Genomic DNA, 25,444 nt, shown 5'->3' on the forward strand with positions numbered 1-25,444 from the left:
TCGCGGGACGGGAGCCAGGGGGGATGGGGGCGGCGGGAATGACCCAGACGTGGTGGGGTTGGATGGCAGAGAAAATGTGCGTTCAACACTGGGGTTCCTCGGGATGGTGTGTCCCCTGGGAACCGCTGCACAAACACGAGCACATTGACAAGGTGAGCTTCTTTGTTTTAGCTAAAATCAACTCAACGTTTATTGTTTTTTTGTTTTTTTTTAAATATAAATGAGTCTAACCCATGTCTGTGTCAGCAGCGGCGGAGCGTTTAAAAATGTCAGGGTCTAAGTTGAGGCTTCCACTTCGTTTGAGACGAGCAGGAGACTGCCCCCTTCTGGAGGATTGTTGTCTCTGTGGCTCGGCAGAACCTGTGATAAGAAATGTCGTCTTGAGTAAAGAAAACAACGTGCTCAGAATCCCAAATCCAAAAGAAAAGTAATCGTTGTCATACCGTTTATTTTTGTAATGGTATCATGTAGGGATGTCCGATAATTCGCAAACCGATATTATCGGCCCGAAGTTAGCATAATAATGTCATATAGGTTTTTCCTCCGACAATGACAACCCAGTGCTCTGAAGAACTTTTATTGAAACACAATCTGTCCACTAGGGGGGGCAAAATAATTGAGAGACACTACTTTAACCCATCACTTTAGTGAAGCAGGTGGCACTTAGCTTCCTTAACCGCTAGGCTAACACCATATATCGATATCGGTTTATATCGGAATCGTAACTTAAGTGTTTGGACAATAACCACATATCGGATATCGGCAAAAAGTAAAAATCGGACAACCCTTGCGTCTTGCAACTACGGTTGAACAAATACAGCTAACTTGCCACATGTTCGCCGATAAATAGCCGAGTGGGGTAACCGTTTGGAGGACTTACTGAAGCTGGGGACGTAGGTCTCGGGACTCAGCTTCCTGGACACTGGAAGGACATCCTCATTGGTCATCTGAACATGAGCAGAAAATTATTTGAAGGATAGGGGTCATCACAACAATCCTTAAACACAACAGGAGCCTCGGTGTAATTCCATCCTCCGGCCTGAACAAAGAGACGCAGCCGATATTTAGCCAGCTCAGACATGAGACACTGGCCTCTGAGTGGATCTTAACTTGAAGTATGTGCAGTCTACTGTTCTCATTAAAGTTTCACCGTCAGCATACGACGTGTGAAACAATGGTCGTAAATAAATGACACACACAGAGGACTGGGACTGATTTGCACACACACACACACAGAGGACTGTGACTGATTTCGAATCCGCGTGTGGCCGAGGTTGGCCGACGCAGACCGCTGGAGAGCACTTGTTGTGATTGCAATCAACACCATGGCTGTAAACTAGATGTGTTTTACAAGCACAAGCCTGTGATATTTCCAATTATGTTTCGCGTTCCCTTCAGCGAGTGTGCTTTGTGCTAATGAGGTTGCTGGGAAACAGACACGGCCGTAAACACAAGGTCTCTCAAACAGAGCTGAATAATAGGTCCTGGAACAAATACCAGCCATTACAACCGCTGGTTAATACAGGCATAAACCCCACAGCGTTCGTGTCTAACAAATTAACCCACTGTGTCGGCTAATTAATTGATAAATCCTGGTTCTCCTCCAGGTGTCAGTCCGACCCGGAGTGTTCCGAGGCCTCGTTTTTTTCAAGGCGATGGATGTCAACCTTTGCAGTGACAGGATCACTGTGCACTTACTTTCTGTGCTGCAGTGTTTTCCAAGAATAGCCGCAGCGATCCGGAGGTTTACCTATCTGCTCCTCTCTCTCTCTGACAAAGAACACCGAGAGCCGTATAAGTTGCATAACCGACATTATGTTTCTAAGGAGATGTGGGCAGGGGAAGACGTCTGAAAGTTACTGTTACACAGTCATTCATTACAGTAATGAGCACGTCATTGTCCATAAATATAAAGACGTAAAAAATGAATGTGAAGTGAATTTAGAAGATCTGTTTTATTAAATCACTCATTATGTTTTAATAATTATGAAAAACAGATTAGGGCAGAACTTGTTGGACTCCAGTGGTTACTGACTGGAGGATCCATTCTGTGGTATCAATATCATCGATCACTCTCATTAAGCATCGATGCTAATTAATAAATTAAAAAAAGTCCACGTGTCACTTTCACATCGTTTAGAGTTTTTTTTTTGTGCTGCCACCTCCCCACCCCCCCAGGTAAAACTGAACTGATCCATTCATGTCACATGACCACTGACCAGAAGAGGGCAGTAACTCCGTGTGATCGACTCCACTAGACCATTGTTTCCCAAAGACTGGGTCGCGACCCTCAGGTGGGTTTTTTTTTGGGGGGGGGGGTCGTCTTGCATCATGTTTCCAATGTCTATTGACTTGGGTCGCAAATGTTTGTGACTTTTAAAATATGGGTCCCCGGAAAAAAAAAAGTTTGGGAAACACTGGACGTGTTGTTAAATAGCTGGTATACATCATATATTTTAATAAAATGTTAAAATATATAAATATATATCAGTATCGGTTTTGAAAAAAATAGCAAAAAAAGGAACCGGTATCGTCTCGAATAAAAGATTCTGGTTTGGCCCATCACTACCACAAATGCACGACAGGAGCGTTAATAGTAGTGATGTTCTCTGGTGCATATGCGCCGCTCTGAACAACTTTTCAGCCAAACTGTCTCTAAGGAAAGTACATCCTCTGGGATATATTTAGTCTCTGTGGACTGGTGCACGACTCCCTCTGTGTTCAAACAACAGAACGCCTCCATGATTCCGTCAATAAGAATATAAACGAGGTCAGTTAAGGCAGTACAAAGCCCGTCAATACCCCTGTCTGCAGCCCTTACATGTGATCGTGATGTGATTTTTTAATTTGAAACGACACATTTGGGAATAACCGGTTGGATCTGATCTAAAACCCTTGACCTGGTGAAACATGTAACCCAGTCTGGTTCGTTTGTTAAGTGAACTACTATACCCAGAATTTGGAATTATCTCCAGCTGTTGTTGCCATGTTGTTCTTTGTTGTGTTGCGACCAACTTGGTTGACATTTACATTGATGCATTTGGCAGACGCTTTTATCCAAAGCCATTAAGAAGAGGACTGTTAATGATTATTGTGGGGTCAAAGTAAAGGTGTTTACCTAAGAAACAGGTCCAGGGTAAAACGGTTGCCATTAAACAACATTATTGCTCTCCTTTAATTTTAGGGTTTGTGGAACTGAAGCATGTATCGCTTTAATATTTTGTGAAATTAATCAGATTTTCGATATACATGTTATTTACACACTACATATAATTAATAACACATAATTCCATATTAATAATTCCAAAATTTGGATTACTCAAAATATAAAAACAGGTGTTTTTCTGTTCCAGGTAAATAAATAAAAAGGTGTTTTGTCATATTAAGAAATGCTGATATATACCAAAATAAAAAGGTGTTTTGTCATATTAAGGAATGCTGATATATACCAACTAATCATGCTTAATTACAATCACAAATAATCATGATTAATTGTTATTATTTGCCTAAAAAGGCCAAATTGGTTTTTTGTTTTTGAACAACAGAAAACCATAAAACCTGAATTTCAATAAATTAAAAATATTGTTTTCATAGTTTATTGATTTTACAGTAAAAAAAAAGACACTAAACCTCACCTGTTGAGAGCACTTTCCATTCGACACACTCGATTGCTTGTCATTCTCAGTGGGTGAACAGCTCGACACCTCCCATGGAAGTTTGTTTTTCCCTTTACCGGCGCTCACAATCCTCCTTTGAAGTTGAAAGTCATCGGTGAGGGACCCTAAGCTGCCATAGCCGTACAATCGGTCACAGTCCGGTTCAGTTCTGTGGCTCCTGGCACTGCTGACCCGTCCTCCGTGCATCACCCAGTCCAGGTCAGCTCCAGAACCACACGGCAGCGAGGACCGCAGTGCTGGGTTTGGTACCACTAAACCGTATTCCACTGTTCCATCTGAGGCCAGTTTGGGAAGCACATGCCTGGCTCGTCTCGCCTGCACAGCTGCCATCAGACCCTCCGCATCCTCGTTGAGCTCCACCATGTCCACAGCTTTCATCAGAGGCTGTTTTCTCCCCGTGTCCAGGCAATAATCAAGAACTGCAAACAGCTCGAGGGCAGCCAGGCGGACTTTCCTTTTGCTGTCTGCCAAATATGGTGCGACCTCAAAACAGAGCTTGGGGATGTTGAAATCTTTCCTCGGATGGACGAGCATGGCGGCCATGATGATGTTGAGGACATCTTCGCGAACCCTGGAGTTTTTGTGTTTCAGGTTTCCGATGATCAGGTCCAATACTTGCTGCGGTGCGACAGTTTTCATCAACTGTCGGAACACGTTCATGTATTCATTCCTGGCGGTGGTGCGAGCGTCTCCGAGGACTTTGAGACCCACAAAGACTACCTGTTTGAAATATTTCTCCACACTGGTGTCCAGCTTCTGGATGAGCAGGTTTAAAACTTGTAAGGTGCTGCACATGACTTTAAAGTTATTGTCATCCAGGAGTCGAGGAAGAAAATTAATAAAGTCCTCAATACATTCAGAGGGGAACGAATCGATGTCCACGTCTGAGATGAGGCTTTTGAGCTCCTCCACGCCATTCGTACGATTCTGGTAGTTCTTGGGGTCCAGGAGCTTTTTGTGCAACTCCTGGGAGATCAGGCCAGGTATCATCATTGATGACGCTGTAGATTTAGTCAAAAATGGAAATCTGGAGGTGCAACAGTTTTGAGAGGAGAGCAATATTCCCCCTCTGTGATTGGTGCTTTCATCCTGAGTGGCTGACGATGGAAGAACCACCCTTCTGTTTGTCAAGCTGCGAACGGAAAAGGGAGTAAATTAAACAGAAGCGGAAAACTGGGATTTCTTCTACTTGTTCTTCTACATGACATGGGCTGATGGGAAAATTCATCACAATAACAGGTGATCTAAATAAATTCGAGTTAATTTTCGAAAGGGCTTTAAACTAATCTTTTTGCTTAAAATGAATTATTTAGTAATTACGTTGCAATTACCAAATTATAATGTCATTTTCAATAATGTTATTTGATGTGTAAATTAATATAAAAGTAAATACATAGCTGTGTCGTTGCTATGGGAAACGACTCATATCACTATGGTAGTTTGTAGAACGCAACATCCTGTTTGTTGTTTACCAACATCGAGCCCTAGTGAAAGTGCATTGTGGGGCTGTACACCTCCAGTTGTCAGTAATGAGCATAACAACCACATATTAAATAAAAAAAATTAAATTTGCACATTTTGCAGACATTTTTGCAACATTTTATTGACATATAGCATATTAGCTTATTTGAGAACTTCTTCCTATAAGGTTTTAACAACTATAACAACCACATATTAAATAAAAAAAAAAATTAAATTTGCCCCCCCAAAAATGTTAGATTTGTTCAAATGAGCTTAGTTTTAAACATTTTATTGACATATAGCATATTACCTTATTTGAGAACTTCATCCTATAAGGTTTTAACAACCACTTTACATTCTTTAAATCGCATTACTGCCACCTACTGGGTCTATTTTCCACAAATAAACACCTCTATAGAGAACTATCCTGGTTATTTGCAAAAGAAAGGGAACGTGATAAAATGCAGGACAAATGGCTGTGTCCCTGCAGAGCAACTCCGCATCGATTACTCCATACGACGCTGAAAAATAACCAAAAAAAAAAAAAAAAAGAAGATAATTCTTTAGTACTCCACCTAAAAACATGACTTTTGAGGAATTTGGCATTGATTTCAATCCCACAGGAATGACTGGAGCCAGGCAGGGAAATTATATATTTTCAAGTGACGCATTTTGAAACAGTAACAATCTCTTCACCCGCGTCAAATAATTGTGTTGTTGTTGTTTTTTTTTAAAAAAAAGCAATAAGCGATATAATTGTGTATCGTACGGCACCTTCTAAAAAACATAACAACGTGTAGTCAGGTAACGGTACGGACTGCATTCGCACGACGCCTGTGTTTGTATTGATATTTAATGAGCAGCACTTTGAGAGCAGGTTAAAGGGACCTGAACGCAACCACTTGTGGCTCTCGGAGTGGCAGCTCATCGGCAGAAACAGCAGAACTACGAACTAAACCCACGCGACAGGCCGTCGCTATTACGTTGTAATGACATTAAAGAATGTTCTCTGGAGTCGTAGCCACTCAGCGACCGAGGCGCTAATTCTTCGTAGGAGTTGGTTATTACACATGTAACTACGCCGGCGCTGTTAAGTGGCTTACTTAGTTAGCTTCGGCGTAATAATAATAAAACCTTCCCGTTGGAACGACACACTTGGATAAAAAAAAATATCGCTAAGCTAAGACCCCGCGACCGGAGCTGTAGGGGTTTGGTTTGGTGTAAGTGAGCAAAGTTAGAAACACACAGAGCGAAAACATACCCCGCATTTTTCTCGCTCCTCTACGGCGACGTTCGACGACGCTGTCCGCTATTCTCCCTCTTCCTCCGAATGTCCATGTCATGCTGCGGCAGCTACGGTCCCTCTCGCCGCACACATCTCGGTCACTGCCTGTTCAAGCTGGTTTATACGGAGCGTGGAGTGTTTGGGAGCTACAGAGGTATCCACGCCGAGAAGACCACCCTCCCCCCGCCCACCCACTCACACTCACACTCACACATACACACACAGAGAGACGGACTCACACCGAGGCAGCAAAATGGCGAATGCAGGTCGCAAACTGAGCGCTTCCATGGCGACACTAGGAGTTGCCTCCAGGACTCATCGTCATCGTCATCATCATCATCATCATCGTCGTCGTCGTCGTCGTCGTTAACTTCCATGATTCAACGTCGACTCAAATAAACAAAGTTAAACCACATTTTCTAACAACAGCGTTGGGGGAAAAACTTTTTTTTACATAGTTTAAAACTGTTTATAAATATTTAAAAGTGGATAACTAACGCAATTTAATGTAAATAACAATACCTGTAGCTGTATTGCAACCTGTCGTCTTTTATTTTCATTGTTCTCCTCTTTTTTTTGCAAACCTTTAGGAGACTTAATGGTGTGTTTACCACTGGAAAAAAATAGATCCAGTAGGTGGCAGTAATGCAACTCAAAATGACTGCATGTTGCCATTTAGCATAAAAAAATACGTACGGTGAAATATTGTATTTTGTATATTAGAAGTAAGATAAAAGTGTGACAAAAAAGTTAGACTTTTTTTTTAAACTAAATGAGACATATACTAATTCAGCAAAAGTCAGCAAAACATTTAACAAAAACAGCCAAAGGTTGTTGAAAAATTATGAATCTAAGGGAAATGTTTACCTAAAATATTTTTTTAATAAAATTGTAACTTTGTATAAAAATAAAAAATAAAAACACAATTAAAACGTGTATTTCCTACTCATATTTACACGAACAAAGACGAATTTTTTTTTTCAATGCCCACTCGTAGTGCACTGATCCAGTTGTTTATTTACAGATTTATTTTTAACTCGATGACAACTCTCTTCCTCGTAAACAGCTGTAGGGTGTGCTCTTATTTTGAAAACCCGCGGAAGTAGGCGGTGCTTCTTCGCTAGCTCTTATTTATTAAAGAGCCCGTCTCTGCTCCGAGCCTGGCCTGGATGCTTGTACTGGTGGCAGCTTGTTTTCCCTGTTATCCGCCCGGGGTCCTTACTAGTCACCGCTGCCAAACTCGGGCTCTGCCGACGCCGTCTTCAACGTTACAGCGGCACAGAAGACGGGACTACGGGGTCACAGGTTTGTCCGTTTTGTTATGACGCTGTAAGAAACCCTGGTCTTGCAGCTAGCCGTTAAGTCACGTTTGGCCTGTGTCAGCCATGTTACTGTATATCAATCAATGATGCAGCCAAGCCACAGTAACCGTGTTTATTTTTAGCAGCTAACCTGCGCCGACTGCAGTGCAGTCAAACACACACACACATACACACACACACACACACACACGCTGCATTCTGAATCCGAGTTCAGCAAATACGACCAGGTGACGGTGACTCGAATGTTGACATGTATGGAAAAAATAGACGGATGACAATATAATTTGTGCGAGAACCCGAGCGATTAGCGGGGTTTAAAAGTGTGTTGGCGACAGTGGCTGCCTGCTGATGTCAGGCGACCACGTAGCCGTGGGCAGATGGTTTCTCTCCGTTCACAAATCAAGTCAAGGCCACAGTCAACTATCGTTTACCGTTATTGTGACTGGGTGACAGTGAGATTAGACCCACGGCGGCCTTTTGGCACAAGATCTGACGCGAACCTGATGTTGTTTACCATCCGACCCCCCGCCCCCTTCCCTTACCCTCCCCTCCCCACCGCACGGTCTGTTAACTTTAGCCTAGGTTTTTATTTTTATTTTTATTTTGTTTTAAATGTGGTGCTTTTTAGTCTCCCGTATATTGAAGCGCCTACATAAACAGGTGTGTTTTTAAGTTGAAGAAGTGATAGTTTGTTTGGTTTGTGACAGTTTTAGAAGCAGAATTGTGGTAATGACACAAGAAATGACAAGATCAGCATTGAGCGGCTCGGTCTGAGAAGTTTGGAGATAAAGTGAAGGAGGCAGGCGATGGTACAGACATGTACTAGAAAGATGGAGTCGATATGTTACTGAGAGGATACTGGTGTTAGATCTAGTACAGAGAAGCAGAAGAACAAAAAAAAAGAAGGGGAATACCCTTGAGGAGATTCATGGATGCAGTGAAGGAGGTGAGATGAATGCAGATATTATGCTGTGGACATCTCTTAACGGGAGCAGGCCGAGAGATCCTGGCAGTAAATTCAGTTTAGGGGCTGATGTGTCTGAAGGCGATTGGCCAACATCTCCTTGTCCCTGATAAAGTGATAAAGCTGTATTCACGGACGTTATATTAAAAGTACACAGAGCCGTATCTTAGCTAAGGCTAATGTTTTTTTTAAGATAGGCCTGAAGAAAACTCCGGATTCACAGCCATGTGGTGTTCACTCGTCGTCGTCTCCCTGTGTCTCCTGTGTCTGGACGTCGTTCTACACATGAATATAATTACACAACAGTCTTGTTCTACATTAGAAGGCTTGGATTTCCTGGTTCAGACCATGAAGGGCTTTAACACCGTCACCATGTTCCTCCGTCAAGGTTTTCCACAGGTCGTAATCTGCGTAGTGAGTTTTTAACACTGGTCCTAACCCAACCTGGGGTCGAGATAGAATCCACCTGGAATCTTCTGGAAAACCGGCTGTTATCGTACTACTGTAGCCGCCATAACAGACCCTTACACTGTCGTTTACAACAGACAAGTTACAAGTTATTTTATCCAAAGTGGCTTAAAAGAGGAGGTTTAACAATCAAACCTGTGGTTCCTCTATGAATCGAACCCAGGACTCTCTGCTTCCGAGGCAGGCGTGCTAACCGCTACCACTATGGAAACCGCTAACTGTTACTACTGGAATCAGTTGCCCGGTATATTGTTTATGCGTGCAATTAATGTTCTGAATTTTTGAAAGTTTTGGCGTCAATTTTTTACTTGAATAAGATCAATTTCTGAACATTTATGCGTGCAATTAATGTTCTGAATTTAAAGTTTTGGCGTCAATTTTCACGTTTTTTTTTATGTAGAATATGTGTGGTGGCTCCAAAAAGGATGGGAAACACTGGGCCTGTGGACCAGACTTTGGTCATGGAGCATAGTGTGGTGACGCTGGCTTAATAACATGTAAACATCATCAGCTAATGACCCATTTCTCTCCAAGTCGTCATCACCTACAGGCAGCTGCCTCCTTACTGTGTAAACATTGTCTTTGTAAATTGTGCTTTAGTCACAGGGTGTTAATTGTTCTCCCACGGCGTAACTGAATCCTGCCTTTACACATACGATGTATGGATTGCTTCCTCTTTAGATGGACCAGCAGGACCAATCCTACATGTTTGCCAGTCTGACGCGGCCTCACTCCGAGCAGCTGCTGCAGGGTCTCCAGCTCTTGCGGCAGGATCACGAACTATGTGACATTGTCCTGCGCGTGGGTGACGCCAAGATCCATGCCCACAAGGTAGTGCTGGCCAGCATCAGTCCTTACTTCAAGGCCATGTTCACTGGCAACCTGTCTGAGAAGGAGACCTCCGAGGTAGAATTCCAGTGCATCGACGAGGCCGCGTTGCAGGTTTGTTTGAAGCCGGCAGTAATTTCCTGCGCCGACTGTTTATTGCCCGCGTGACATGTTTACTTTTTCTCCTCCAGGCCATCGTCGAGTATGCCTACACTGGCACTGTGTTTATCTCCCAGGAAACGGTGGAATCTTTGCTACCGGCGGCCAACTTGCTCCAGGTGAAGCTGGTACTAAAGGAGTGCTGCTCCTTCTTGGAGAGCCAGCTGGACGCCGGGAACTGTATAGGCATCTCCCGGTTTGCGGAGACCTACGGCTGCCACGATCTGTGCTTGGCTGCCACCAAGTTCATCTGTGAGAACTTTGAGGACGTTTGTCAAACTGAGGAATTCTTTGAACTGACTCGGGCGGAGTTGGACGAAATTGTGTCAAACGACTGCCTGAAAGTCGTCACCGAGGAGAGCGTGTTTTACGCGCTGGAATCCTGGATTAAATATGACATTTCCGAGAGACAGCAGCACCTGGCTCAGCTGCTGCATTGTGTTCGCCTTCCTCTGCTCAGTGTCAAATTCCTCACTCGCCTGTACGAAGCCAACCACCTCATACGAGATGACCACGCATGCAAGCACCTGCTCAACGAGGCCCTCAAATATCATTTTATGCCTGAGCACAGACTTTCCTACCAGACTGTGTTGTCAGCACGGCCCCGGTGTGCTCCGAAGGTACTGCTCGCTGTCGGAGGCAAGGCTGGACTTTTTGCCACTTTAGAAAGGTAATGAAGACGATTTGTAAAATATTAATTAACGCGCTCTTTTTATAGCCTGTGCTATTACTTCTGCTTAATCCGATTTTTAAAGACGATTTGTAAAATATTAATTAACGTGCTCTTTTTATAACGCGTGCTATTATTTCTGCTTAATCAGATTTTCTTTTTTTTTTGTTTCTTGCAGCATGGAAATGTATTTTCCCCAGACAGATTCGTGGATAGGACTCGCACCTCTCACCGTCCCTCGCTATGAATTTGGTGTAGCAGTGCTGGACCACAAGGTCTACGTAGTGGGTGGCATCGCCACGCACATGAGACAAGGCATCAGTTATCGTAGACACGAGAGCACAGTGGAGAGCTGGGACCCCGAAAGCAACACCTGGTCCTCGGTGGAGCACATGGCGGAGTGTCGCAGCACCCTCGGGGTGGTGGTCCTGGCTGGAGAGCTGTATGCTCTGGGGGGCTACGATGGCCAATATTACCTGCAGTCGGTGGAGAAATATGTTCCCAAGTTGAAGGAGTGGCAGCCGGTGGCTCCCATGACCAAGTCCCGCAGCTGCTTCGCCACTGCTGTGCTGGACGGCATGGTTTATGCTATTGGAGGCTACGGACCAGCACACATGGACAGGTAAGAGCATCAGTTACCAGTGGTCATGTTCATTTTTACACTTGCAGTCAACATTACTGTGTAATGAGTACGACATCAATGTACGAAATGAAATTTGACAGTATAATAACCAGTTGTGTAACGATTACACACCATCATCAGCGTATAGCATTATCAACCACAATGCAGAATAAATGGCAGGATTAGTTGTCAATATATGGTGGGACTGACTCAGAAGGAAGTTATATTTTTCAAAATAAAATACCTGCAAGACCAATAAAAATGAAGTACATTTAATATATTCATGTCTGGGGTCCAGTAATTTAAAAACTTGTAGTTTAAAAAAAAGTCTAAAAATTACTGTATACATAATGTACATAGTGAGTACATTAAAAAAGAAATAAAAATGGCACGTGAGGATTTGTAGTCCTCCAGTCTCAGAGCTTTAAGTACAAGTTGGAGGGGAAACTGCTTGTCGCGTCATGGGGTTACCCCTGGCAGTCTAGGCCTGTAGCAGTATTGCTAAGGTTGAGGCCGAAATCAACTTCTTTGTTCAGTTCATTCAACAAGGACGTGCTTCAAACTTGGTCACCGAGACAAGTCTTATTCTTATTATTATTGTATCCTTATTGATAAAACTACACATTAACAACACAGTAAGAGATAGCTGTAGAGATAGCCGTCTGACTGTTTTTGCTATGGTAAATCCCTACCTCTGTACAACATTCGTAACATTTGTGTTAGCCATGCCCCATCGCACGTGTTTGTGAAAGCACTTGAGCCTAATGAGAGCCCCCATTTTTAGATGTCCTAACCCGATGTTGGCTCTCAAAGTGCTGTTAGGTATTTTATAGAACTTAGCAATCAAGTGAAGGATGTCAAGGGTTGCTTAGAAAATGGCCGAGGGCCTGTTAATGTTCAAAGACGAGTGGACGCACAAGTGGCTGCAGGAGTTTCATTGAGATGTTTCGACCTCTGTTGTTGCCGTGGATCTCCAGAGAGCAACGTCTCTGTTGCTGGTTTCCTTGACTCCTGAAACTCCTCTGGAGAAATGTGTTTGGACAAAGCACCTTCTGGGAGATGATGTTTTCTGTTCTTCCCCTGGTGGTTTATATGTCCTGGCACAAGGTGAAAACAATCCTGGATTGACTCTACAGTAGCTCAGCTGGTTATCACACGTAAGTACTCTTTTTTTTTTTTTTTTTTTTTTTTTTTTTTACTTGAAATGTATCTTTTAAGAAGTTAAGAGCCGTTAAGAGTGTTTTAACATTTTTGCCTTAAAATGTATCTTTTAAGAAGTTAAGAGCCCATAGGTGTTTTAACATTTTTGCCTTAAATATGAAAAATTAAATTAATTTTATTTATATAGCCCACATTTACAAAATACAGTTTGTCATATGAAAAATTAAATATTGTTTCAGTAACAAAACAAAATTTATTTTTAGCTTTTCTGCAAAACTGTATTCCAGAAACTTAAAAATACACATTGTATACATACAACTTTTTCAAACAATATTTTTGTTAAATTCTATAACCATTTTCTTTTCTAGTTTCACTACATAAACTACTAATCATGTACTATGTTTTTCAACAGATGTTTTTAATTAGTACAAGTTGCATTATTTTTAAATATTTAATGTTTAAAATTTTTGTTTATTAACTTTTTTGATATAATAAAGTTTTAGGTTAGACTTTTCACAGTTTTTCTAAATATAATTTTAAAAATATTTAGTAAATGCAACATAAAATTTTTGTTACAATTTTTAAAAAAAAATGAACTCATTCATAACTAAGATGTTTTTAAACAACAATTCTTGCACTTTTATAAAGTACAATTTTCCAACTCTGTATTTTTTCCACCCTTTTCTGTACCTTTTCAGTAACGTCAGTAAAACTGGAAGTTACTGGAGTTAAACTGTGGTTACGTTGTTATGTATATCTGGTTGTAAGAATTCCGATGACTGTGTCTTACAGTGTGGAGCGGTACGACCCCAGTAAGGACGCCTGGGAAATGGTAGCCCCCATGGCAGATAAAAGGATCAACTTTGGTGTTGGTGTCATGCTAGGCTTCATATTTGTGGTGGGAGGACACAACGGGGTGTCTCACCTGTCCAGCATCGAGCGGTACGACCCACACCAAAACCAGTGGACGGCTTGTCGGCCAATGAATGAACCTCGTACAGGTGAGTTTGGGTCACGTTTGGGAAATATGACATTTGATTAGGATAGAAATGGCGAAAAAGGTAGGGATGTCCGATAATGACGGCCCGATATTTGCATAATTGTGTGATATCTGTAAGAATTGTTATTGGTTTTTCGTCTGATCGTGAAGACCCGATAACGCAATACCTGGGTTTCCCCAAATGATGTGTGCCCTAAAAATAGTTTTGGGGAAAAATGGCTGTATATGAAAGTTAAAGTCACTAGATGGCATCATTGCAGCTCATTTTGTTAATCTATTTATGTATTGTTTGTACAGATCAATAAATATTACCAGGCCTGTGATAGTATTTCAATACGGGGGTGAGGGCCTAAAAACTTGTCCCATAGGGGGGGCCAAATAATTGTGAATCACTGCTTTAACCCAACACCTTAGTGAGTAGGTGGTGCTTAAACCCCTTGTGCTTTAACCCATCACCTTAGTGAGTAGGTGGGGCTTAAACCCCCAGGCCACCACTGCCCCGCTATATCGGTTCCGGTTGATAGCGGAATCGGAAATTAAGTGTTTTGACAATATTAGGATATCGGCAAAAATATCGGACATCCCTAGAAAAAGGTAAATGATTACAGTTTAATTGCATTAACCGTGTGACTGCCGTCCTTCCAGGTGTGGGCTCGGCCATTGTGGACAACTACCTCTACGTGGTGGGAGGTCACTCTGGCTCCTCCTACCTAAACACCGTCCAGCGCTACGACCCCATCTCGGACAGCTGGTTGGACTCCAGCGGCATGCTGTACTGCCGTTGTAACTTTGGCTTGACTGCTCTTTGACCCATGGCCCAGTCAGCTAGGAACCAATAAGAGAACTTAGACAAAAAGATTTTTTTTCTTTTTTGTTGTCTCCTCCTCCTCCTCCTCCTCCTCCTCCACCTCCTTCCATCCTCCAGGTGCAGAGGAGAGCTGCACACTAGTGGCAACACCAGAGAGGAGAGAGGCTGCTGGCTGGCTGGATGGAAGCAAGCGCCCAGCTGGCTGTCTGGCTGCACGGAGATCCACAGACATGGCTACACAGAGTAAGAGCTACGATGACGTGTAGATGTAAAGTGATTTGTCACAGGCACAAGGAGAAGACCGCTCTACTGCTGCTGGACCACAATAAGGACTCTGAGCCATTTCCCAGAGGATTGTGGGAGCAATTTGTTTCTGTTTTTTTTTTTTTTTTTTTCATTTATCCATCGTCCCATTTAACACTCACTGCTGCAGCCACGACCACAAGCCTAAAAATGTTCGAAACTCCACTGCGGTTAGCGTTTCTTAACCGCACAAATTAGGGAGGTGAATACTGAGCGGGTGAGGGGAAATTAAAAGAATTTGAACGGCGACAAGTAGCATTAAAAGACGTCAGAACAAACGCTCCGTGAGTTTAATAACCTGTCTGCTCGTGCTCGTCGAACACGTCGTTTGTATGTTTGTGTGTATGCCTGAGCGGTACGTGCATGTCGGAACTGAAACGTGCAAGTTGTGTGTTGTGGGAAAAAAAAAAAAAAGAGTTCAGCATCCAAATCAGAAAAAAAAACAAATGTTAAGATCGGATTTTTTTTTTTTTTAAAGGGCTGCCTTTTCTGCATTCCTAATGGAGTAATATTCCATTAATGCGTTGCCTGTAAATGTCTTCTGCACTCGGATGTTTATGTGAGCTCGTGTGTGTATGTGTGTGTGTGTGTGAATGTTGAATTTAAAGCACCAGAGTCGAACAGATGTTCAGTTTGCCATCAGTTTTTGCATCATTTTCGCAGCCATAGCCATATGCTTTTTTTTTTTTGTAATCTCACTTGATCCTTTTTTTGGACCGTCCACTACCAACTGGTGCTATATTTGGGATTCAGGACTTAGCTCTGTGTTGCCTCAGTGTTTGTCTGTTCAGAATCCGTGTCTGTACCACATGGGATTGTTTTGATAAATGCACCAAACACAAATGGGCCAGTACAGTAGGTGTCCTCTGATGACTCGGCAGATTTCTGGAAAATAACAATCGTTAAATCCAACAGTTCAGATATCAATCAGACACTGATTAGATAATATTCATTAATCATTTCCTTTTTTTATATTTCATGTCCTTTTGGACTTAAAATTATATTTTCACCTTTGAACTTGCAGAAAAAAAATTAATCTAATTCAGTGTTTCCCAACCTTTTTTGAGGCAGGGCCCATATATCATCAGGAAAGACCCCTTGACACAACACCAAACAAAAATCTCAGAAAAAGTCTATGTAATAAAATTTTAAAAAATCTTCTAGTTTAAATGACATCATAATTGACTAAAACCTCAGCCTGTTTAGTTAAAAACAACACTGTTATACTGGCAGGAATTGAAGAAAGACACTCACAAAGATCTTCTTCAACAGCTCTATTTTTTTTTGTTTTCATAGCTATCTGCTGCCACCTAGCGGAAGCACATTTAATTGTTCTGCCTTTCATGCTTTGACGGGCAAAGAAAAAAATATATGCGATAAATAAATAATTGTTTTGAGACCAATTAAGTAAAATTGAAAAATCTTCCACGGCACACGACATGACGTCTCGCGACACACTAGTGGGCCACGGCACAGCGGTTGGGAATCACTGACTTAATTACACAGTTTTAATACACTGACCCATACTATCAGCTAATGATTATTTACAGGCCGGTGATCCTGACCCATATCAGGGCTACTGCCGAAAAACCTCAGTACAAATCTTTAATTACCCCGTCTGTGGTAAATGTTTCTAAATTGTCTGATCCTGACCCTCCCTCCACCCTTCACTTCTTCTGTAGATCGTAATGCGACCCAGCTATCTTTGAGTTGCGTTACTGCCACCTGTCTACACCATGGTCTGCTTCCTATTTCAACTTTATTGAGAAATGAAACTGAGGAAAAGAGAAAATACAGACAGAGGGCAGAATCCTTGTGGGGAAAAAAATGCAACTGGTCGAGAAGATTTTTTTTTTTTTTTTGAAATTCTTTAAATCAGTGACCGCAACAACTAATGTATCTAAAACCAGTCATAACCAGATCTCTGTGCGAGCTAACCGCTACGAGTGTCTTCAAAAACGATTCACTTCTTTCACTTCTGAGAACGTCGGTCTGCCAAAGCATCCGTCAAGTTAATATCTGAAATGTTTTTTTTTTAATTAATAACAATGATTGTGTATTTAAAGCGTCCCCTCCCTCACGTGTCTCCACACTCGTCCTCTTGCAGGACGTGAGCATTTTGCCATCATCTCAGTGCCTCGCTGTCGCTACACGTGTCTCTCTTGGCTGTAGACAAGACTCTTCTGGCTAAACTTGAGTCAGACACATTTTTCGTTTTGCCAATCTGCTGACCAACATGACTAACACCCCCCCGTGTGGCCGTGGTCTTGCTTGCGAGCTCAGGATTGAGTTTAGTCTAGATTAATTTTAGGTGCCAAAGTGGCGGTTTATCTTACTCTCTTCTGCGTCGACGTCGGCGTCCTTCTTGTGCCGCAGCACGCCGCTATCGCTTTGGATTCTGTTCTTCCATGTGGTCATGGTGGAAGTGGAAGATAAAGGCAGCGAGCCGACTCCGACCAGGCCAGTGCTGTAACCAGTCCTGTGCTCTGGGAGGCGGGGGCATCTTGAAGTCGGGAGACTTCGACCCCAGTCGTCTGTGCTCCCCCAGGCTTGGCATCTCGCCATCTGAAGGGGGCGCTGGACTTAGGGGAGAAGATGTCCATCTCCAAGCTGAGTTTGAGTCGCTCTGTGCACACAGGTTTGCACATAACACGGAAACTTTAACCAAGTTCTGCATTGCACTTACCAAACTGTTTGATACATGTTGTAGTTGTACATGTGTTTTAATTTAGACTAATAGCATTTAGATCATGCAATAAGACCTTTGTTTCCCTGCGCGGGTGAATATGTTTTATCTCTGTCTCTATGGAAGAGCCAAGGCGTTACGTGCCGCTTAAACCAGGGGTTCCCAACCCCCGGGTCCGGGGACCGGTGCCAGTCCATAGATCATTTGATACCGGGCTGCAGTGAATCATAGTTAAAAAATGTACTTCAGTTTTACTAATGTACTTCATTCAGAAAGAATCCCGTCATATCCCTTTATTGTTTTCATTCAAAAATAATCTATCAGAAAGAATCCAGTCATATCCCTTTATTGTTTTCGTTCAAAAATAATCTATCAATGTTTGAAAACAACAGGTCAAAGGTCATTCAGACTCTGATACTAACAGAAGAAAGTCTGAAAGAGGTTTTATTTTGAAAGGTTAATGATCCTTCAACGATGGTGCGGTACTCCCCGTCCGCAGTACCGGCCGACCGGGGACCGCTGGCTTAAACCCTCACATCTGTCCATTGACATTAACTCTGATTGCGATGTTTGACTTGTTATCACGATATGTTATAATTGTTTTGTGTTGCGTTTTTGTGTTTGTGCATTTTTTTTTCTTTTCTAAACAGCATGTGTTAATTTTGTGACATTCTAATAATTGCCTCGCAAGTAAATTATTTTAGGGGCCAAATTAACTTATACAGTCAATGTCTGTTTAACAAAGACATTCAGTCTTTTTTTTTTTTTCTTGTTCTCCTAACCTGCTGATTTAAGAGAACTTTAACAACGTTGTTAGCATCACCTACGCGGTAGTGTGCCTGATTTTTAAGCCACCTGTGCTTAGCCAAAAAAATAACTCATATCGCATTAAGTAGCATCGCGCTAAACAACAAAAAAAAAAAGGAAATATTTATAGCAGCGTTTCCCTCATATCGCATTAAGTAGCATCGCGCTGAACAACAAAAAAAAGTAAATATTTATAGCAGCGTTTCTATATGCTCTTTTTACGACAAATATTTTACGTTTGAAAAAACCCATGGCCCACCACCAAACAAAAATGTCACGAAACGTACACGTTCTTCTAGTTTCAATATACTCACTCAGTATGGACCATGGGCCTGTTTAGTTGAACACAACACTGATATACCTGCAGGAGTTGAAGAAAGAAATTTAGCTCTGAGTCTTTCCATGTTCTATTAGTTTTTACAGACATCTGCTGCCCCCTAATGGTGTATTTGGTTGATCGACCTGTCAATGTTGAAGAGAAATATGTGGTAGAAAAAATAAAACATTTTTAGGCCACTGAGGTGAAATTGGGTAAAATATGGCTAATATATGTAGTAAAATATAGTTATTGCCATAAGGCAGTATAAATAAACAAACACATTTTGAATATGTACAAATATACAAATCTCTGGATTAAAAAATCAAATTGTTGAAGTCAGCTGACGTATTTCTCACGACAGAATTTGGAGTTTTACATAAAAAAAACAAACAAAAAAATGGTTGGTTTAAAACTTGTGCACACCACTGAAGATGAAGGAACAAAACACATCAGCAAATATATCTGTGTCTGCAAAAATACTTTAAAAGAAATGTGAATTTCTGTTTTGTTTTTTTAAATATGTGTTGTTTTTTTTGTTTTGTCCCAGATTCTTACTTTTGTCCTTTTGATTATTGTGAAAGATTTCATCCATTTTCCAACAGCACAAATCACGCAGGCGTGACGACGTGCTGCTGTCATGAATGGTCAAGCATTAACGTTATGTATTGTACAGTGTGTGTGTGTGTGTGTGTGTGTGTGTATATACTAACTGCTATTTCACCGGGTCGTCAGGAGAGGTTCATGAAAAGCTGCAAAACGTTAATCTGCAAAAGAACGCGATGAAAAAAAAAAAAAAGACGTGGAGTTTGTATGGATTTCTTATATGGCCTGAACTGATGTCACGGTTTTCTTTTTTTTCGCCACCATTTCTCACCAAAGTGCTTGTTCAGAGAGCGCAGATGGACGATGAACACCTTTCTGCGACAGCCTGACACTGTGTGTGTGTGTGTGTGTGTGTGTGTGTGTGTGTAAAGGATGAAACAAACCTTTGAATCTGATGTCATTGTCGGCCAAACGACCACTCGGCTTCTTTTTCCAACTGTTTGTCTGTCTGGAGTGAGATGATGATTGTTTTATTTCATTTGTTTTGTTTGTTTTTTTTTTATAACCTGTGAATTAATACTGCAAGTACAGAATAACGTTAGGTGTAGAAACGGTAGCTTTTTTTTTTCCCCTCACATTTCACCACGTTTCATTTAACGACATTTACCATAACATTTGAGTCTGTTTGTGTGGTGCACTCGTACCCCATTAGAAAACAATAAATGCCTGCCTTACAAAGGTGGACTGCTTTTATGCGTCTCTTGTGATGTTCACGTGAAGCACACGTTTGCACGCCTGTGTTTACAAATATGTTTTTATTTGCATTTCAAAGACTGCATAGAAAGACAGGTAACTGGTAAAACCCGGAGCAAGGATTTTCCTGCTCCACAGAGCAGAGGCACAACGTGACACCAGGAAATTTCAAAACATCAAAATGTATAAAAACTCAATTATATATTTTCTGCGGTGGATTCCTCACACAATGTGTTTAGTTACTTTGTTCCAGTGTTTCCCAACCGGTGTGCCGTGTGACATCATCACGTAATTAAGTACGTTTTCTTACAGTTTTCTTAAACGTACAGCACTACTAATTATCATTGCTAATAATTTGTCTTTGTTTGTCTACGTATCAGACACAGACGCTGAACAATGAATACTCTTCCACTAGGTGGAAGCAGATGGCTTATGAAAACAAAAACAGACTTCGCTGTTAAAGATCTTCGTGAGTCTTTCTTCAATTCCTGCGACTATGTCAGAGTTCTTTTCAACCGAACAGGCACAGATTTCGTACTTAGAAAGTCAATTAAAGGTAGATGATCTTTATATTCCAGTTAGGTTGGGAAACACTGGGTTTCACTGCTTTCATTATATTTTGTACATTTGTCGCCAGTTTAATGTCCTGGAAGAGGTTTTTATTTCAGTTTTTAAATGTTAATGTTAAATATGAAGCAAACACAGGGGGCAGTATTGCACGTATAACTGAACAGGGATGCCACTTAAACCCAAAGAGGAAGTGTGTGTGTGTGTATGTATGTGGGGGATGGGGGGGGTGGAGGGGATTGGCTTAGATCAGTGTTTCCCAAACTTTTTTTCGGGGGACCCATATTTTAAAAGTTACAAACCTTCACGACCCAAGTCAATAGAGATTATTCGTAAATTCCTGGGAAACGACCCCAAAAAAAATCTCTTGTGGCCCACCTGAGGGTTGCGACCCAGTCTTTGGTAATCAATGGCTTAAACTGTAAGGTAACATTCAAATAAAGGCAGAGTGTTTTAGTCATAGTTCATTCACAGTCCATTTTGGATTTTTTTTTTTTTACCACTAAAATCATCTGTATTTGTCACTTAAAACCAGGAGCTGAACATCACAACTAAACACGTCGCTGTTTTTGAGGATAAAGCGTTCTTACTGTGTTCATAGCGCACCCTGCAGGTGGGGGGAAAGGGTACCTGAATTGCTAAAAACCAATCACTACACACTCTACCTTTAAGTGCTGTGTTTTAATCACAGGAAAAACTGTGAAAATGTAGAAAATGCACCAGTTGGGTTTCAGTCCAAGAGCTAGTGTGTGTGTGTGTGTGTGTATTTGTAAAGATAAACAAGACACATGACCATTTGTAATAAATTTCATATCCAGCCAATGTGGGGACGAGGGACGCCCATTGGCTGTCGTCCTCTCAACAAAGCAGGGTTTGAGGACCACTGCTGTGAGGCATCTAGACAGAAAATACATCGTCACCATGTAATTATTTACCACTTTTAAACATGGTTTAAATTCCCTCTGTGTGAAGATAACTGCATATTTAGTGCTTATTAACATAGAACTATTATAGTCCACTGGATTCTTGGATTCCAAGTATGCACAAAAACCTGTTTTCAACCAGGTGACATGGACCATGTGACTTTCAGAATTTTTTAAAGACAAAAAAAAAAAGGATAAGCTGAGCGGAATAATTTTAAGGCAAAGTCAATGAAAACGAAAAGGAAAGAAAGTACGAAGGTTTCACTATCTGGCTGTCCACACACTCCAGGGTTCGGTTCACTTGTCCGAGGCACGAATGTAGACCAGAGAGGAGAGCAACAGGAGTTCTGGCGGCTTCTGCAACAGGACCAGATTGTCACTCCTGAGGCCATCGTAGTGGATCCAGCAGCCGTCGATCTGGAAGGCTGCCGAATAGTGATGCTCCTCCTTGTTGAAGAGCGTAGCGCCCTCTAGTAAGTACCTGGAGGAAAGAGGACAGAACTCTTTAACACTCACATACTGTATGACGTTATCATTTTTACATCCAATAGCGAAAACTCGATAATGCTATACCTGGGTTTTGCCAAATGTGCTGGAATCTCTGAGATGTTTACCCGTTTTGGGGAAAAACGGCTGCATATATCGGAATCGGAAATTAAGTGTTTGGACAATATGGGCATATCGGAAATTAGCAAAATGTTAATATCAGACATCAGACATATGGTTGTCATACAATAAACATCTATCCTAAAAAGTTATGGTTTTAGACGGTAAATTGCAGTGGTCAAATTCCATGCAGGAACGACTATTTCACAATTATTTTTCACTGATTTGAATTGAAATTAGAATCGGAATCGGTCAAAACTAAAAAAAAATATTGAAATTAGAATCGGAATCGGTCAAAAAAAATAAAAATGTTAGTTTAAAAGGATTGCACTATTTCCACGTTTCATTGACCAACTTCACACCCAATGTTGTCGAATAACTAAACCAAGGAGTCTACATTAGCACAGTGCTTCTCAAAATGTGGGGCGGGCCCCACCGGTGGGCAACAGAGATGAAATGTTGTGGGACGAGTGATGATGTCACAACTGTACTTTTATTTTCTCTTTTTTTTCCAAACTTTGTGTTATTTGATGTTACTTTGTCCCTGATGATGAAATAGTGACATTGCGAACAGGGACTTGTGTCGTGGAGGGCTGTGTCACTCCGACGTCGTCAACAACAACAACAACAACAACAACAACAACAACACACTGTACCTGTGCTGACACAGAGCCAGGTGGTAAGGGACGTAGGAGAGCTCCTCCGACTTCCACTGCTGCATGTTCAGGATGACGAAGGGCGGGGGCCCGTGGCAGAATATCCTCTGAGAAAACTCCCGTAAACCGTCACATCTGTGGGACGACATGGACCGAGGTCAGCGTCAGCAGAGCGAAGAAACAGAGGACGTGAATTATGGGAAAAACAAAAATGAGCGTATTTACCCCAGTTCTGAGCAGAGCACCAGCTTGGGGCAGAAGAACTCGTCCACTGCTGACTGAATGGGGTCTCTGTGAGGTAGTGTGTGAGGTGGGCTTGAGGTGGGAGTGGGTGAGGGGGGGGGTTGCAGGAGTAACATTAAAGGAATGGAAAGTAGGTCAGACACTTAACAAGAACCGATTCTCTAAGGTTTGACCTACTTTGCTGAAGGGAAAAAAAAAGACTGCCTTTCAGAGTGAGTGGAATATGGACGTCATTATTTTGAATCTTGAGTAGAACGAACACTGACCGATATTTGATAAAGACAAGGCAGTTTTACTACTTTACTACTACGTAAACAGCTGACTTTTACAATCCAAGGTCCACGGAAAGACTTCACTCCACAACAAAAAAGTGTAGTTGATTAACAGCTGTCTTAATCACAGAGCTCACGTTTGTTCAAACAATTAATTTCTGATTCCGATATATAAACCGATACCGATATAGGCCTGGTAATATTTATTTAATTATCGGTACAAACCACTGTATGTGGTGGTAAGTTGCTGGCACCAGCATTCTGCATACAATCCCCTGATTATTAAAAATCGATGAATAAATGAGCTGCAATGCTGCCATCTAGTGACCTTCACTTTCATATACAGCCATTTGGCGAAACAAAGGCATTGCTTATTGGGTTTTCATTATCGGAGGATAAAACCAATCATTCTTACAGATATTATGCTAATATCGGGCCGATATTATTGTATATATGTTGTTTGTATATATATATATACACATATATATTTATACATACAGTATACACATATACATATATACACATATATACACATTTATACATATATACACATATACACATATATAAACATACTATATATACATATATATGTTACTATTAAATAAATACTTTTCAATTTAAGGCAACAGTGAAACCAGTGGTCTCTCTTCAGAGTTAAAATGTTAACATTAGCTTCACATCTTTAAATAAAAAAAAAAAAATCTTGACGTCGCTGTTAGCTGAATTTTGATTGGCTGTCAATCAGAGGGTGTAGGGGCGTACCTGATGCTGATGGTGGTCTTGAGGAATTCCTGGAAGCGGGCTGGGCAGCTCCAGTTGCTGCACAGACACTCCTGCATAGTGCACATGAGGTTCTCCAGGTTCTTTGTGAAGTTCTCGTGCTCGTTCCCAAACAGGTCAATTTCCAACGCCGCCTGGTTGATCTCCGAGCGGTACTGTCGTTTGGACATCCTGTCCCAGATCCACAGCATCTTCACTGTGGTGTAGTCACAGGAGTCCATCAGGTAGAGGAAGTACTCCACAAACTGCTTCCCCAGGAAGACGGCCAGCTCTCTGGAAAACCCCTGGTTATCCCGCAGGATTACATACAGGATCATGAGGAAGCCGTCGATAGTGCAGGTGTTCTTTAGGTTGATCTTAACGTACAGGGGGATGCACGACACGGCCTTACGACCGGCCTTGATGGTAAAGACGCCCCCCCAGGGGAGGACAGGCCTCCAGAAGGAGCTCTCTTCTTTGTCATTGTTGTAGATGGAGGCACGTATTTCCTCAAACAGTGTCTTGGACCTGAGGAGAAATGACACCAATAAAAAAACCCAAAACCGGAAGTGAAGTAATACAATTGTTATTACAAAAAACCCCAATCATTAGTCTTCAGTGTTTTACTTGTTGTAAGGAAAGTTGAAAAGATTTATATTTTAAAAGTAATCTACCTGCGCAATCAAGGTGTGGACGCGCAGATTACAAGTGTGTTAACAGCACCCCCCTCAGGGGGATGGCGATATTGTCAGCTTTAAACTTGACCTTAAAGTTGACAGACGTGTTTTCTTTATCAAAAAATAAAAAATAAAAAAATTATAAAGCATTACTTTTTACTCGTGTTTGTATACTTTTCTTTATCAAAAAATAAAAAATAAATAAATTATAAAGCATTACTTTTTATTCGTGTTTGTATACAAATATATATATTTTACGTTTGATGTTAAAATTAGAACCGCTTCATCGGCTTAACATCCTCTTCCTGTTGTATACATCGAAGTTCTACGTTTCCGTCGTCAAATTAAACGCAGTTGAACAGTATGTGACAATATCCACATGAATAAAACATAAAACAGCCTTGTTGAACGTAACTTGTAGATCTCGCCCCAGTTGCGTTTAAAACTTGTACAACAGAGGCTTTGCACAAGTGCATAAAAGTATGTCAACAGCGACACGTTGAGTTAGCCCTCGGTATCAAAACAAGCCAAACAATGACGAGTGACGCCCAGCTCCTCGGCGTGAAACAATGGCTACATTTACGCTACGCGTATTCTACGTTGAAGTCCGTTCTAGCGCGTGTCTGGATCATTACGGTGCACGATGACAGAATAGCCGATGTTGGAAACTCACCGTTCTGAGCGGGGACTGTTCGTGTTCCACTCACTTCTTCTAATGTCTTCACTGTCGTTCAGAACACTCCATCTGCCCTGCATAGCTCTCGGCATGTGTTCATGTCTTGCATCGGAGCAAAATACACACTCACATAGAAGATTAATCTTTTTCTTCTTCTTCCTGGAAATGTCAGAGTAACAGTGTGTACGCTGTCATCGAGGCATCGTTCAATAAATCAGCCAAGTTCCAA

The 25,444-nt window shown here is 41.6% G+C and overlaps 3 protein-coding genes across 4 annotated transcripts in view; 1 reads left to right on the forward strand and 2 right to left on the reverse strand.

The window, feature by feature from the left end:
• Positions 1 to 7,264, reverse strand: part of togaram1 (TOG array regulator of axonemal microtubules 1) — a 25,457-nt gene extending 18,193 nt beyond the window's left edge. The window contains exons 1-5 of the mRNA XM_025059441.1: positions 6,400 to 7,264; positions 3,636 to 4,809; positions 881 to 947; positions 232 to 360; positions 1 to 125 (exon numbers count right to left, since the gene is read on the reverse strand). The exon at positions 1 to 125 is cut by the window's left edge and continues 136 nt beyond it. Of these exons, the coding sequence (XP_024915209.1) occupies positions 1 to 125; positions 232 to 360; positions 881 to 947; positions 3,636 to 4,670 (1,356 nt within the window). The 5' untranslated portion in view covers positions 4,671 to 4,809; positions 6,400 to 7,264. The remainder of the gene's footprint in view (positions 126 to 231; positions 361 to 880; positions 948 to 3,635; positions 4,810 to 6,399) is intronic.
• A 289-nt stretch (positions 7,265 to 7,553) lies between these two features.
• Positions 7,554 to 15,002, forward strand: klhl28 (kelch like family member 28). The gene is made up of 6 exons (XM_008326291.3): positions 7,554 to 7,728; positions 9,859 to 10,119; positions 10,197 to 10,834; positions 11,013 to 11,456; positions 13,410 to 13,618; positions 14,263 to 15,002. The coding sequence occupies exons 2-6, from the start codon at positions 9,859 to 9,861 to the stop codon at positions 14,424 to 14,426; spliced, it is 1,716 nt and encodes a 571-aa protein (XP_008324513.1). The 5' UTR covers positions 7,554 to 7,728; the 3' UTR covers positions 14,427 to 15,002.
• A 4,877-nt stretch (positions 15,003 to 19,879) lies between these two features.
• Positions 19,880 to 25,438, reverse strand: dorip1 (dopamine receptor interacting protein 1). 2 transcript variants are annotated; one of them, XM_008326059.3, is made up of 5 exons: positions 25,213 to 25,438; positions 23,866 to 24,390; positions 22,814 to 22,903; positions 22,589 to 22,723; positions 19,880 to 21,807 (listed from the first exon to the last, which is right to left on the reverse strand). In XM_008326059.3, the coding sequence occupies exons 1-5, from the start codon at positions 25,305 to 25,307 to the stop codon at positions 21,624 to 21,626; spliced, it is 1,029 nt and encodes a 342-aa protein (XP_008324281.1). In that variant the 5' UTR covers positions 25,308 to 25,438; the 3' UTR covers positions 19,880 to 21,623. The 2 variants fall into 2 exon arrangements, with proteins under 2 accessions (XP_008324281.1, XP_024915010.1); XM_025059242.1 differs by lacking the exon at positions 22,814 to 22,903.
• Positions 25,439 to 25,444: the final 6 nt, after the last annotated feature.

This window comes from Cynoglossus semilaevis, chromosome 1 (genome assembly GCF_000523025.1).
Source record: "Cynoglossus semilaevis isolate Cse_v1.0 chromosome 1, Cse_v1.0, whole genome shotgun sequence".
NCBI lineage: Eukaryota > Metazoa > Chordata > Actinopteri > Pleuronectiformes > Cynoglossidae > Cynoglossus > Cynoglossus semilaevis.

Excerpts from the sequence above, each read along its gene's own strand:
- dorip1 (XM_008326059.3), bottom strand. The coding sequence starts at position 25,307 with ATGCCGAGAGCTATGCAGGGCAGATGGAGTGTTCTGAACGACAGTGAA. Across the intron at positions 24,391-25,212 it reads AACAGTCCCCGCTCAGAACG|GTCCAAGACACTGTTTGAGG; the intron begins GTGAGTTTCCAA and ends ATTTCTCCTCAG. Across the intron at positions 21,808-22,588 it reads CTGGCTCTGTGTCAGCACAG|GTACTTACTAGAGGGCGCTA; the intron begins GTACAGTGTGTT and ends TCTTTCCTCCAG.
- klhl28 (XM_008326291.3), top strand. The coding sequence starts at position 9,859 with ATGGACCAGCAGGACCAATCCTACATGTTTGCCAGTCTGACGCGGCCT. Across the intron at positions 10,120-10,196 it reads TCGACGAGGCCGCGTTGCAG|GCCATCGTCGAGTATGCCTA; the intron begins GTTTGTTTGAAG and ends TTTCTCCTCCAG. Across the intron at positions 11,457-13,409 it reads GGACCAGCACACATGGACAG|TGTGGAGCGGTACGACCCCA; the intron begins GTAAGAGCATCA and ends TGTGTCTTACAG.